Below are 15,161 nucleotides of genomic sequence, written 5' to 3'. Positions count from 1 at the left end.
GGCTGGACACAGTGCGCAGTTTGACTAGGCTACTGATTTTCCCTAGGGTTGTTTGGCATGCAAAATGACTTGTAGTTCAATAACTGTCAACCCAGTTACATGCTTAGTTCCACACTGAAGGAGAGTTGTTGTAACAAAAGGTGTTTTCGGAAGGTAGAAAGAAAGTAGTATGAGCAAAAAATGTAAGTGAATCGATGATTTGTAATGTTTCAATCGATTTTCTGACCGACGCTGTCGTATCTTAAACATTTTAATCAAGGACCGATGTGTATCGATGATTCGTTACACCCCTAATTAGTATAGATTTTCTTAGGGTACCCTACTTGGGGCCCCGACCCCAAGTTTGGGAACCACCATACTAATCTCTCGCTCTGCTTGCTTCCTCTCTCTCTCTCTGTCTCCTCTGCTTCCTCCTGCATGCATTTCAGGCTGTCTCAGCCTCACCACTGAGTACCACATCACTGTCTGTCTAAGTAGCCTACTCTCTGTATAGCAAAGTTAATATGAGAACTTAGTAGCCTATTTAGGTAGGCTCCTTTTAACTTTCGCTTCCTACTTCATCCTTCTAGCTGGCTAAGTAACATTAGCCAGAGCCCTTCAACGTTACTGCAATAGAAAGGCAAATCAGGGAGGAAAATCAGGGAGGATAATCAGGAAGGAAAATCCATAGGATGCAGGGGAACAAACAAACAAACCACTGTTCATGATTCCACTCATTCTCAAAGAGGCAGGTGTGATTAGAACTCATTCAGAATCAAGAATATAAGCGTTCTGATCTTTGAGGTGATGACAGCAGATGAATGGCACAATGGGCCTCGGGTATCGTCATGGTATCTCTGTGCATTGAAAATGCCATCGATAAATTGCAATTGTGCTTGTTGTCCTTAGCTTATGCCTGCCCATAGCATAACCCCATCGCCACAATGAGCACTCTGTTCACAACGTTGACATCAACAAACCGCTCGCTCACACGACAACATACACGATGTCTGCCATCTGCCCGGTACAGTTGAAACCGGGATTCATCCGTGGATTATCTTGGCAAAGGAGAAATGCTCATGAACAGGGATGTAAACATTTGAGAGAAATAAGCTTTTTGTGCGTATGGAAACTTTCTGGGATCTTTTATTTCAGCTCATGAATCATGGGACCAACACTTTACATGTTGAGGACCTCTGTGTCTTCATATGTAGTTACAGCCCTGGCTACAGTGAACTTGGGGGTAACACTGGCACCTATAGTTTGGTCTTGTCCCAAGTTCTCAATCCTCACACAGGGACCCTGGAACATGTCAGTGTGCCCTCGGCCTACAAAATGCTGTCACACTGTTCTCTCTCCACACACACAGAATGGTGGGTGGTGTGCCAACTAGGACAGGGCAGTGCTGGGGGGCTGAGCATGGAGAGGAGAGGAGAATGCTGGGTTATTAGGCACCAGGCAGGATGAGGATCTGCTCATGGGAGCCAAACGGGGCCACTACCAGAACTAGAACTACAGCTCTCTCTGGGAATCACTGTAACACTCCATCAGACTATCTAGCCTGTCTGCAGGAGTGAAGGCCTAACTCACCTACCACACAGGGGACAGCTGGACTTGAGAGGAGAAGGACATGTAGAGAGAAAGAAGATGAGAGATGGCACCTCTGTAGTTAACCTAAGTATTGGGTGCCTGATTGGTTCCTGTGTGGTTTCAGTAATGGTGCTATTGGTCTGTTATTTACTCTATGTGCATGTGTTGGTGTGTCCCTGTGTATGTATCAACTGTAATACCTATGAAACGTCTGTAGTGGTGGTATTAGTAGTGAACTGTGGGTGGGCCTGTATAAAGCCAGTCTGTGGTCTTGGTTGGGTTCTGAGGCTGTAAAGCCTGTGTGATGTGGGATGAGTTCCACGCGTGTGTCTGCGTCACACCTCCTCCTCCCTCTTCCTCCGTTCCTCCTCGTTCTCCCATCATACTCTGTTTTGCTCTCTGAGGTCTTACTAAACCTCCATACACATTCCAACAACACTGACGCACATCACAGCTGCCAACCCATAGGATGCTTCCTCCCTCTCTCTCAAATCAAAGATTTCACAGTAAAATAAAGTGAAAAAGTGTTACTAATTTCACAGTTTAGTAGTCCTGTTGGTTTACGTGTCGGATATGGTGGTTTTGAAGGGGGGGTGTTTTGCTATAGTCCAGTATGCCATTGACAGTCACCAGTATGTAATGGCCTCGTTAGGTTAAGATAAAGCAAGTGCGTCTTGCTATAGATGGGTTAGCTCACAACGTCACGAAAACCATGTGCACGCTTCAATGGGGCAGAATGCCTTGTGTTGTTGTGATTCTGGATGGCCAGATAGCAACAATGACAAGAAACTGCCATGTGGGGAATCGTAGGTGACTCGTTTCAGCTAGTTTCATCTTGTTCTTGATAACATGTCTTGTTTTGACTGATTTTATGTCGCTGCTAATATGGCTAAAAGTAGCTACCTAGCTAGCTAACACACATCTGTAACAATGTATTTGAGAGACAACAAGTGTTCTTTGTGCAAATGTATTTATGTTTTCAATAAACATTGGAAATGAAATATAGTTACGTGTTGTCAACAATCTAAGTCAACCCTGTCTGTTTTACCCCATAGTTGCACACACGTTGGTTTTGTTGCTAAACAACCAACACGTCTATAGGAGAGAATATAGTATGGCCTACTGTTTGATGATAGGAGGTGAAACTGCTGTATTTCTCTCTTTCTGTATTTCAGTCCTGCCTGTGTGTGGGAGAACATTCTGTTGTGTCCATATTTCCTGGACTGGTTGATATTAGAGCGGTCTTGTTGCCGTTTCACATTCTCCTCAGCTGCTCATAGAGCGTTCGCTCCGTTGCCACTCACAGGAAGTGATGTCACATCCACCGCCCACACTGCCAACTATATTCCCTGGGGCGCGTTGCCAGGCAACCCCAAAGTGTCATTGTGGATAGGATTATGGAAGTGTAATATCATCCGGAGGAGGAGGAGTAAAGTGAGAAAGATAGCTTTAGTCCCTACAACAACACATGTTCAAGGAGACCATGAAAGCTCTAGTATTGACAGGCAGTGGGAGAAACGCTCAGCCTCCTACAGACCACTGTGTGTGTGTGTGTGTGTGTGTGTGTGTGTGTGTGTGTGTGTGTGTGTGTGTGTGTGTGTGTGTGTGTGTGTGTGTGTGTGTGTGTGGGGGGGGGACACATAAATGCATGGATATTTGTATAAATAACTGTGTGTGCTGTGTGGTTGTGTGTGTATGTTTCGTGCCTTCTCTCTAGCACCCTCTCTCTCCCTCTGTCTGCCTCTGTCTCCATCTAAACCACCACAGCCAATATCAGTCCTGATTTAGTGGGAAATGTCCAGGTGGGATAGTGTATCCTAGACCTAGCCTAGCGTGTGGCCGAGGACCAGTGTGTGAGGCCGAGACCAGCTTAGTGTGACTGACTTAGTGTGACTGAGACAGGCTAGGCTGTGGTAACGGCTGCAAGCACTAGGCAGGATGAATGCCTGGCTGGTTGAATGACTGGCTGTGTTTGGCTGGATGACTGACTGGCTGGCTGGTTTTCCTGGCTCCACTGTACTGTATTGGAGCATAAGCCCAGAGGGAGTCTTCTATCGCTTAACTAGAGACAGGCTACCACGGTCACAGCACATACAGTACCCTCTGTAATTATTAGGACAGTGAAGCATTTCTTCTTCTTTTGGCTCTATACTCCAAAAGTTTGGATTTACATTTTAGCAGACGCTCTTATCCAGAGCGACTTACAGTAGCGAATGCATACATTTCATAAAAAGTTTTTTTTCCCATACTGGTCCCCCGTGGGAATCGAACCCACAACCCCGGTGTTGCAAACACCATGCTCTACCAACTGAGCCACACGGGATTTGAACTCAAACAATGACAACAAGGTTGAAGTGCGGACTGTCAGTTTTAATTTGAGGGTATTTTCATTCATATCAAGTGAAACATTTAGAAATTACAGCACTTTTTGTACATAGTACCCCCATTTTAGGTGACCAAAAGTATTGAGACAAATTCACTTATATGTATTGAAGTGAGAAAGCACAAATATCATACCCCCAACACATGCGAACCTCTCACCATTATAATAACAGGGGAGGTTAGCATTTTATTGGGGGGTATGATATTTGTATATCTGTAACTTTCCCACTCATCATTATTCACGATTAATTCAGGATTATCCATAATCATGGTAGCATCCACATTAATGTAGAAGTGTTTAGAAACATATTCTATTCTTAATTACAATTAAAGTGACTCCAAAATGACACAATACATTATTTATCATTCATTTCTATTGGGCACAAAATAATCTGAAACACAACCAAAACAAACAGCAAATGCATCCAACAAGTTTGTAGTCAAAAGGTTGATGTAGTTATTGTGTGCTATGAATATGGGACCAAATACTTAAATTTAATACACATAAGTGAATTTTGACCAATACTTTTAGTCCCCTAAAATGGGGGGAGTATGTACAAAAATGCTGTCATGTCAAACTGTTTGCCCGATATGGATGAAAATACCTTAAAATTAAAGCTGACAGTCTGCACTTTAACCTCATAGTCATTGTTTGATTACAAATCCAAACTGTTGCAGTATAGAACCAAAATAATAAAAATGCTTCCCTGTCCCAATAATTACGGAGGGCACTGTAGTTAGCTCTGTGTGCGTGTGTGTGTGTGAGTACCTGTTTCAGAGTAGTTGGTGTTGTGTGAGAAGGAATCTACTTACTGCGTGTCTGCTCTTGTGAGTGTTGCTGTGTTTTGGAGCGTATCAGACAGAGCTAGAGAGCTTCTGTTCCTGTTGCTGTGTGAGAGAGTACAGGGAGGGGAGAGGGGAGGAGAGGGGTGGAGGAAGACAAGGTGAGAGATCATGTGCATGACAGAGGGAATGAGGGAGGAATGATCAGCACACACAGAGAGAAGACAGGAGTACGGCCCAGGGAGGGAGGGAGCTGTTGTATTATCTCTGTGTGTCTGATCTCAGGCTATGTAGGGCATTTAGAGCACTTAGAACAGACATAGAGTACAGACATAGGCCTGTACAATACTGACATATACAGACATATACCGTACATGTCTAGGCTGAGGACTTCACAGTAGAGGTCTTCCCGGATCCACCTGTACCCGAATACCCGAGACCCGATCCGGGACCCCAAGCTAAACGTGCCACTCTTTTAACGAGAGTGGCACGTGTAGCTCGCTGTTGTTGTTGGCCAGTCATAAGTCATCAAAGCGGCAATAGGCTACAGCCATAGAGCCTCCGTGTTAGGAGATATTTAATCAATGGAAGATGGAATTCAAATTCTGTAATTAAAAATGAAAGGAGAATGATAGGCTACAACGACCAAGAGCCAACAGCTAAGCTGCTACTTTATATTCTGAATGGAGTTGTTGTTGTTTAACTGTGCAGGACGAGAAAGCGCATGCATTCTCAATCAGCCTAGACAGGCTACATAATCATATTGGATGATATGGCAGCTATTAGTCTACTATAGCGCGAGTCTGCTTGGTTGGTTGCTGTCTCTTCCTCCCACCTCCCTGTTCCCGTGTCACTCGCTCACTCCCTCAGTAGCCTACACACACAGCACAGCCCCTGCCCGAGCTTCACCTCTGTTTACCTCCTCTCCCTCACGCTTTATCAGCTCCAGTTAATTAATAAAGTAGCTTAAAAATATACTTTTCTGCTGCTTCTTTCACTCGGATCGGACGACGAGGTCTATATGGAACGGGTCTAGTTGTCCTCGGGTCCTTTCGGAAGGGGTCTCTATATAAAAAAATATATATTTATGCATATCGGAGCCGGATGGGAAAGCCCCAGGTTCATTTCGAATGGGTCAATGTTTTTGGACCCGTGAAGGACTCTATGTTACAGTTCAATGAGATGGATGTGCCGCTGTGTTTTTCCTTTTTTTGTAGTTAGGTAACGAAGTTCGGACGAGGGAAGAGACACAGGAGTATTAGCATGGACTTATACAGGCATTCGGAAAGTATTCAGACCCCTTGACCTTTTCCATATTTTGTTAGGTTACAGGCTTATTCTAAAATTGATTAAATCTTTTTTTCCCTCATCAATCAACACACAATACCCCATAATGACAAAGCAAAAACAGGTTTTTGAAAATGTATTAAAAATAAAAAACTGATATCACATTTACATAAGTATTCAGACCCTTTACTCGGTACTTTGTTGAAGCATCTTTGGCAGCGATTACAGCATTGAGTCTTCTTGGGTGTGACGCTACAAGCTTGGCACACCTGTATTTGGGGAGTTTCTCCCATTCCTCTCTGCAGATCCTCTCAAGCTCTGTCAGGTTGGATGGGGAGCATGGCTGCACAGCTATTTTCAGGTCTCTCCAGATATGTTCGATCAGGTTCAAGTTCGGGCTCTGGCTGGGCCACTCAAGGACATTCAGAGACTTGTCCTGAAGCCACTCCTGTGTTGTCTTGGCTGTGTGCTTAGGGTTGTTGTCCTGTTGGAAGGTGAACCTTTGCCCCAGTCCAAGGGCCTGAGCACTCTGGAGCAGATTTTCATGAAGGATCTCTCTGTAGGGATGGTGCCAGGTTTCCTCCAGACATGACACTTGGCTTTCAGGCGAAAGAGTTCAATCTTGGTTTCATCAGACCAGAGATTCTTGTTTCACATGGTCGGAGAGTTTTTAAGTGCCTTTTGGCAAAATCCAAGCGGGCTGTCATGTGCCTTTTATTGAGGCGTGGGTTCCGCCTGGCCCTCTACCATAAAGGCCTGATTGGTGGAGTGCTGTAGAGATGGTTGTCCTTCTGGAAGGTTCTCCCATCTCCACAGAGGAGCTCTAGAGCTCTGTCAGAGTGACCATTGAGTTCTTGGTCACCTCCCTGACCAATGCCCTTCTCTCCCGATTGCTTAGTTTGTCCGTGCAGCCAGCTCTAGGAAGAGTTTTGGTGGTTCCAAACTTCTTCCATTTAAGAATGATAGAGGCCACTGTGTTCTTGGGGACCTTCAATGCTGTAGAAATGTTTTGGTACCCTTCTCCAGATCTGTGCCTCGACACAATCCTGTCTCGGAGCTCTGCGGACTATTCCTTTAACCTCATGGCTTGGTTTTTGCTCTGATATGCACTGTGAACTGTGGGACATTATATAGACAGCTGTGTGCCTTTCCAAATCAGGTCCAATCAATTGAATTTACCACAGGTGGACTCCAATCAAGTTATAGAGACATCTCAAGGATGATCAATGGAAACAGGATGCACCTGACTCAATTTCGAGTCTTATAGCAAAGGGTCTGAATACTTATGTAAATAAGGTATTTCTGGTTTTTGTTTTTAATACATGTGCAAAAAAAGTAAAACCTGGTTTCGCTTAGTCATTATGGGGTATTTTGTGTAGATTGCTAAGAGAAAAAAAATATTGAATCTATTTTAGAATAAGACTGTAACGTAACAAAATGTGGATGCAGTAACGGAGTCAACAGAACGCAGACCATTCCATTGATCAGATTGGCACACATTTAACAAATTAGATCTAGCAAAGTGGATATTCCTCAAATCCGTCATGAGTTATGCATTGTAACAGGGCCACAATGTACTTACTTATGTCTGATTTTTATATATTTGGCTTTTTTTCGCTGCACAACATTTATAAGTTGTCCGGCTTAAAATAAGTAACTGTTAAACGCTAACTCCTGCTCGTATAAGCTGGTTAGCATAGCTGGCGCATATAGAAATCGGTGGTGGTAGTCAAAGTAGTTTTTAACTGTAATAAAGTTGATTGGTGACGTTGACATGAACATATATTGGGGTTGACATCCATACAGCATGATACTCTGATTTCTACCTCAACATAGTGTGAAATACACATAGAAACAATAGCCTAAATGTATGTTAATGTTGCTGGGGGGCAATGAGCAGACTCGGGATTTTTCCCCCACTCTATTCCATGGCAATTGAGTTCAATTGACCTTTTTACCACATCTACAGTATTAGCCTGTTTGATCCAACCACGCTAGTCTCTGTCTGCCTGCATGGGGATTTGGAGTCTGGACTGGCTCTTTGTGTAGGTTGAATCATATGCATGTTTATGTGTTTTCTGAGCCATAGAGGGAGGGCGGGGAAGAGTGGAGAGGGATGGAGGGATTGGAAGAGAGAGCGATGGAGGAGAGACAAGATAGAGAGAAAGGTAGGCGGCAAGTGGCGGAGACTGAGAGGGGGGGAGAAAGAGAGCAAGACCAGAGAGGAAGACGTGATGGGGATAACTGGGCCTAAAATCGGTCTTCTCCAGCAAGTGGCGGTAAAAAAAAAATATATCGCTCACCAAGCGAGGAGTTTTTGTATGGAGTGTCGAATTTAGTTACCAAAATATGTAATGGCTTATTTATGGGCCGTCATTGTAAATAAGAATTTGTTCTTAACTGACTTGCCTAGTTAAGTAAAGAAAATGTGTTAGATGTGGCTTATTTGATCTGATAGAAGTTTGGTAATGCTTAGGTTTTTACCAGTCTAATGATATTAGGAGGACATGTGACATCCCGGCATCTTTGAGAAAAAACACTTTATTGGAGTTTTGCCTGTTGTTCACACACGTATCTGCCCTCTCATTGGCTAGAATGGTCCCACCTGATCTTGCCTCCTCCCAACTGCCTTCCATTTTTTAAGACATTTATTTTCATTGTTAGATCGACCACTTGAGTATCTGGTCAATATAATGGATCATCTGTGGCAAAACAGAGAGCTAGAGACAGAGAAGGGAGGAGACTCAGTCACTATCTATATCTCTTTGTTTTGATCCAATAAAGAGCTTGACAAATGGAGCAGTGGAAGTCCAGTCTTACATGTTGATAAGAACACAGCAGGCTGGGGTGGACAGACAGACAAACAGATATGCAGGCAGTCAGGCAGGCGCACACACAAGAGTGAGAGAGACTGTCTGTGTCTCTCTCTCAAACTGTACATAGCAGAGATCTATTGTATCAGTCTACTGGTTCATTTCTTCCCTGTCTGCAGACACTCTGACACACACACACACGCGCGCGCGCACACACACACACACACACACACACATACACTACACATTTTCTCCCTGAAAAATATCTCTGCATTCTGCACATGATGAGATATTGAGTCACCACAGTCATGGACATATTAGAAGCTGATTCTCACACAATAACCAAGAGGGACATGATTATATTATTGCATTTTTTTAAATGTGATAATCCCTTATTGAGGTCATTAGGTCATTCAATATGCTAAAGTATTTATTTAAAATATGTGCTAATACTGTAGCTAATACTATACTGCATGGTTACTTCCCATGAAAATGTATGTTTTGATGTACTATAATTTAAATATACTGCTGCCAACTTGAATCAGTCACTATTTGTCTCTAGGTTATGAAAGTACATTTAATAAGGCATTAAGCAACCATGGAAAGGATTAAATCATTCATTTTAAGTGAGGCAAAATAAACAGAGCTGGACTGGTAATAACAGTAACTATGCTTACTTAATTATAATTCTTTGGGTAATAATTCCTTTTTGCCTTTAAAAGATGCAGTGAGGAACATGGCATATACTGTACTGCGCCGCACCACTCGGCAGCACACACACTCCTGAGGTCATTTATTTAGCACAGCAAGGACAATCTTTATATTATCGTTCATCAATTATTCAGAGACAGTTTCCATGAAACATAGCAGAGGGAAAGAGGAGAAAATAGAGTCCAGTTTTCCTATTTTTTTTCTCTCGTTTAACAGACGTTGATCCTTAATGTTTGTCCTGTTATCTTTATTTCAGGAAAATCGTCATTAAATTTGGAGGGATGAAGAAGAAGAGGAAGACAGAGTCTTCAGAGGAGGGGTCTGATGAAGAGCGTCCGCCTCGAAGATCCTTTAAAGACGATGACTCGGTGAGTCCCTCCCCCAGTCTCCAAGCTGCAGCAAAAGCCTTATGCCGGTGTTATTGTGATTATTAAAGGCATGGAGTCCCTCCCCATGTCTCCAAGGCTACAGTATGCAGGCTCTTTACGGCTGCAGAACTCTTATGATAGTGTTGTCGTGATGTTTAAGGCAGGGGTAGGCAACTATATTTATTTATCTATTGTAGTATTATTATTAAAAGGCATGGAGAGGCCATTTCCTCAGTCTGCAGAACGCAGGCCTTTATGTTTAAAGATTCATGTGATATAGACTGGTTCTTATGACAGCGTTGTTGTGATAGTTAAAGCCATGGAGAGTCCCTGTCCTTGGGCTCTCTTGTTGGCCGTGCTGCTGCTGATGCTGAGTGGAATACAGGAGTCACAGCTGTGGTATGGAGTCAAAGTACACCGGGTGGTTCAGAGTGAGTTCAGGGCCTAACCAACTCAAGAACAAATAGCTCCAGTGTAATTTACTGTTGTTGTTGGTAGAGCTGAGGATTATGTAGGGGTAGGCCTATTCTATACCGTGAGGACAGTCCTTATCCATAGACACTGGTGTTGAGTGAGGGGGACGATCTGCTCTGTTCCAGTTGACAGAGTATTCAGTGAGTGGGGATGAAAGACTACTCTCTCCCCCTGGCTGTGTCATCATATGGAGCGACTGGAGATTCCCCCCCCCCCCCCCCCCCCCCCCCGCGCCCATGTGTGGGTATAATTATCCTCATTATCCCCCACACCCAGTCTTAATTAGAGCTGTCTGAAGATGTCATTTAGAATGATTCTCCATTCCTGTCTGTTGCACTATAAGTGATGGAGTTAGTAGACAGACAGCTCTGAGAACAGCTACAGCATCATCACCACAGGGGACCCCTCAGCCTGGGAGGTAACCTGACAGGCAGGGAAGGAGGGACCACTCAGCCTGGGAGGTAACCTGACAGGCAGGGAAGGAGGGACCACTCAGCCTGGCAGGCCTGAGTATTTTATGGTCAGCCTGGGTTATTCTCATCCACAGACACATTATTAGTTTCAACTGAATGGTATTTAGTATCTCATTAAACTGTGGCTGTCATTAGCAGGGTCTCTCTGATGTTTTTTCCTAATAATAAACACTAAGCACACTTCAATGTCACACCTATTGCTGCGGAGTGCATACAACACAGACACATACACAAACACTATTGAGAATAGACAGGAATGCCTTCGATGGCTGCCTACATATTAACCCAATAAAACATAGGACAAGAGTTATACTGATATTTTGGCTGTGCTGATTTGTATAATACAGAACCTCCGTAATACTTAACCTCTTTCCCTTACCCCCCTGTAGACGCGTCGGTCGAACCGCCAGGTGAAGAGGAAGAAGTATGCAGAGGAGGGAGAGGCCAGGGTGTCTGATGAGGAGGTGAAGGTCATGGTTAAAGCCAAGAAGACCAGCACTGCTGCAGCACGCAAAGAGCCAGCACAGCAGCTGTTTGTGGTGAGGAGATACTGGCCTGGCCCAGGCAGCAATCAATAACTCTCAATAACATTCAGTTGTTCTAGACCAGTTGTTTCCAACTCCAGTCCTCCAGTACCCCCAACAGTACACATTTTTGCTGTAGCCCCAATGACTTGAATCAGGTGAGTTTGTCTGGGGGCTACAACAACAATGTGTACTGTTGGGGGTACTGGAGGACTGGAGTTGGGAAACACTGTAAGACTGATAGGTTCTACATTACCAAAACATCTCAGCATTACATTCTTCATTGCTTTAGCATTGCCCTATCTATTCTAATATGTGTGTTATAGCAGTACAATGCATCTCAAGGCCATACTTCATTCTGATATACATTGAAAATACATGAAACTGGTGTGTGGAGTATGAAGGTTGTACATGGAGCTGTTAAAGTGGTTTGTTTCCATCTTGTCAATGCTGCAGGAAAACCCCAGTGAGGAGGATGCTGCAGTTGTTGACAAGATCATGTCATCTCGAATAGTCAAGAACGAGGTAGGATTACAATCATTATCTTTAATGCCACACTCACTCATACCACTCTTTGTAGTACTATAGTATTTTAGTTTGCAGTACTACATCTACAGTCGTGGCCAAAAGTTTTGAGAATGACACAAATATTAATTTTCACAGTCTGCTGCCTCAGTTTGTATGATGGCAATTTGCATATACTCCAGAATGTTATGAAGAGTGATCAGATGAATTGCAATTAATTGCAAAGTCCCTCTTTGCCATGTAAATGAACTGAATCCCGCAAAAACATTTCCACTGCATTTCAGCCCTGCCACAAAAGGACCAGCTAACATCATGTCAGTGATTCTCTCGTTAACACTAGTGTGAGTGTTGACGAGGACAAGGCTTGAGATCACTCTGTCATGCTGATTGAGTTCGAATGACAGACTGGAAGCTTCAAAAGGAGGGTGGTGCTTGGAATCATTGTTCTTCCTCTGTCAACCATGGTTACCTGCAAGGAAACACGTGCCGTCATCATTGCTTTGCACAAAAAGGGCTTCAAAGGCAAGGATATTGCTGCCAGTAAGATTGCACCTAAATCAACCATTTATCAGATCCTCAAGAACTTCAAGGAGAGCGGTTCAATTGTTGTGAAGAAGGCTTCAGGGCGCCCAAGAAAGTCCAGCAAGCGCCAGGACCGTCTCCTAAAGTTGATTCAGCTGCAGGATCGGGGCACCACCAGTACAGAGCTTACTCAGGAATGGCAGCAGGCAGGTGTGAGTGCATCTGCACGCACAGTGAGGCGAAGACTTTTGGAGGATGGCCTGTTGTCAAGAAGGGCAGCAAAGAAGCCACTTCTCTCCAGGAAAATCATCAGGGACAGACTGATATTCTGCAAAAGGTACAGGGATTGGACTGCTGAGGACTGGGGTAAAGTCATTTTCTCTGATGAATCCCCTTTCTAATTGTTTGGGGCATCCGGAAAAAAGCTTGTCCAGAGAAGACAAGGTGAGCACTACCATCAGTCCCGTGTCATGCCAACAGTAAAGCATCCTGAGACCATTCATGTGTGGGGTTGCTTCTCAGTCAAGGGAGTGGGCTCACTCAGCTTTTTGCCTAAGAACACAGCCATGAATAAAGAATGGTACCAACACATCCTCCGAGAGTAACTTCTCCCAACTATCCAGGAACAGTTTGGTGAAGAACAATGCCTTTTCCAGCATGATGGAGCACCTTGTCATAAGGCAAAAGTGATAACTAAGTGGCTCGGGGAACAAAACATCGATATTTTGGGTCCATGGCCAGGAAACTCCCCAGACCTTAATCCCATTGAGAACTTGTGGAAAATCCTCAAGAGGCGGGTGGACAAACAAAAACCCACAAATTCTGACAAACTCCAAGCATTGATTATGCAAGAATGGGCTGCCATCAGTCAGGATGTGGCCCAGAAGTTAATTGACAGCATGCCAGGGTCGGATTGCAGAGGTCTTGAAAAAGAAGGGTCAACACGGCAAATATTGACTCTTTGCATCCACTTCTTTGTAATTGTCAATAAAAGCCTTTGACACTTATGAAATGCTTGTAATTATACTTCAGTAATCCATAGTAACATCTGACAAAAATATCTAAAAACACTGAAGCAGCGAACTTTGTGGAAATTAATATTTGTGTCATTCTCAAAACTTTTGGCCACAACTGTACTTACCTTCTGCAATGCGGTTTTGATTGAATTCAGCCCTCTGTCTTTTCCTACTATACACTGAGTGTACAAAACATTAAGAACACCTTCCTAATATTGCACTCCCCCTTTTGCCCTCAGAACAGCCTCATTTCGTCGGGGCACAGACTATACAAGGTGTCAAAAGCGTTCCACAGGGATGCTGGCCCATGTTGACTCCAGTGCTTCCCACAGTTGGCTGTTGAGCGTGAAAAATCCTGCAGCGTTGCAGTTCTTGACACAAACCGGTGCACCTGGCACGTACTACCACACCCCGTTCAAAGGAAAAAAATATTTTGTCATGCCCATTCATTCTCTGAATGGCACACATACACAATCCATGTCTCAATTGTCTCAAGGCTTAAAAATCCTTAATTAACCTGTCTCCTCCCCTTCATCTACACTGATTGGAGTGGATTTAACAAGTGACATCAATAAGGGATCATAGCTTTCACCTGGATTCACCTGGTCAGTCTATGTCATGGAAATGGAAGGTGTTCTTAATTAATGTTTTGTACACTCAGTGTATGAAGAGCTTTTAGTCTGTATTCTGTTCTATAATATTGGTTCCTCTTCTAGGTCGCTCCAGGAGTTATCGTAGAAGTGGAGGAGTTCTTTGTAAAATACAAAAACTAGTAAGGCATTCTTTGTCATTCCAGCTAAGATAATTGCATTCACATTTTTTATGTTAAACAGAGTGATGTAAGACGCAGCTTGTCATTACTAGTTCTTGCACTACCACTTTGAGACGCCTTTGACTGAACTCACATGTGACCTCATTGTAGTTTCAGTAGAACAAAATCGAGGTCAATCTGAAATGAAGATTAATTTGGTGTGTAGTAGATTGTAAATCCTATACAAATGTAAAATGTACAAAATGGCACACAAATGGAACATTTAAACTTAAAGTAAACATATATCCATTTGAAAGATGTACGACGTCTTAAAAGACATTCAAGGTTTATTTGACGTTTGTACTATACGTGTGTGTTCTCGTGCGTTCCTGACTCTGTGGTGTTGTCTCTCTCAGCTCCTACCTCCACTGTGAGTGGGCCGTAGAGCAGCAGCTGGAGAAAGACAAGAGGATTCAGCAGAAGATCAAACGTTTCAAGATTAAACAGGCACAGAGAGCCCACTTCTTTGCAGATGTAAGACCCTTTCACACCAGTGTGTGTGTGTGCGAGTCAGTGTGTGTGTGTGTTTGCCTGTTTAGCACAGGTGTGTTTGCATGCATCTCTGTAGTGTGCTTTAGGCCTTGATATGTTCATCCCACCCACCTCCATGCCAGTCATACAGTGTGTTTCCCCCCCAGACTCCAGATGGCATGAAGGTGGTTTACTTTGTCTGACTATGTCTTCCTGTGTGTTTTAGATGGAGGAGGATCCCTTTAACCCTGACTATGTCTTCCTGTGTGTTTTAGATGGAGGAGGATCCCTTTAACCCTGACTATGTCTTCCTGTGTGTTTTAGATGGAGGAGGATCCCTTTAACCCTGACTATGTCTTCCTGTGTGTTTTAGATGGAGGAGGATCCCTTTAACCCTGACTATGTCTTCCTGTGTGTTTAGATGGAGGAGGA

General features: G+C 43.7%; 1 protein-coding gene across 8 annotated transcripts in view; it reads left to right on the top strand.

The window, feature by feature from the left end:
* Nucleotides 1-15,161, top strand: part of LOC106592263 (ATP-dependent chromatin remodeler CHD9) — a 128,680-nt gene that overhangs the window by 60,056 nt on the left and 53,463 nt on the right. For all 8 annotated transcript variants that reach the window (XM_045689299.2, XM_045689302.2, XM_045689304.2 and 5 more), the window contains 5 exons: nucleotides 9,802-9,913; nucleotides 11,250-11,399; nucleotides 11,841-11,909; nucleotides 14,164-14,219; nucleotides 14,615-14,732. In XM_045689299.2, coding sequence (XP_045545255.2) covers nucleotides 9,802-9,913; nucleotides 11,250-11,399; nucleotides 11,841-11,909; nucleotides 14,164-14,219; nucleotides 14,615-14,732 — 505 coding nt within the window. The remainder of the gene's footprint in view (nucleotides 1-9,801; nucleotides 9,914-11,249; nucleotides 11,400-11,840; nucleotides 11,910-14,163; nucleotides 14,220-14,614; nucleotides 14,733-15,161) is intronic.

The sequence above is a fragment of the Salmo salar genome, chromosome 11, assembly GCF_965601325.2.
Source record: "Salmo salar chromosome 11, fSalSal1, whole genome shotgun sequence".
Classification (NCBI taxonomy): Eukaryota; Metazoa; Chordata; class Actinopteri; order Salmoniformes; family Salmonidae; genus Salmo; species Salmo salar.
The sequence above is the reverse complement of the archived record's forward strand: the minus strand, read 5'-3'. Positions and strand labels throughout refer to the sequence as shown.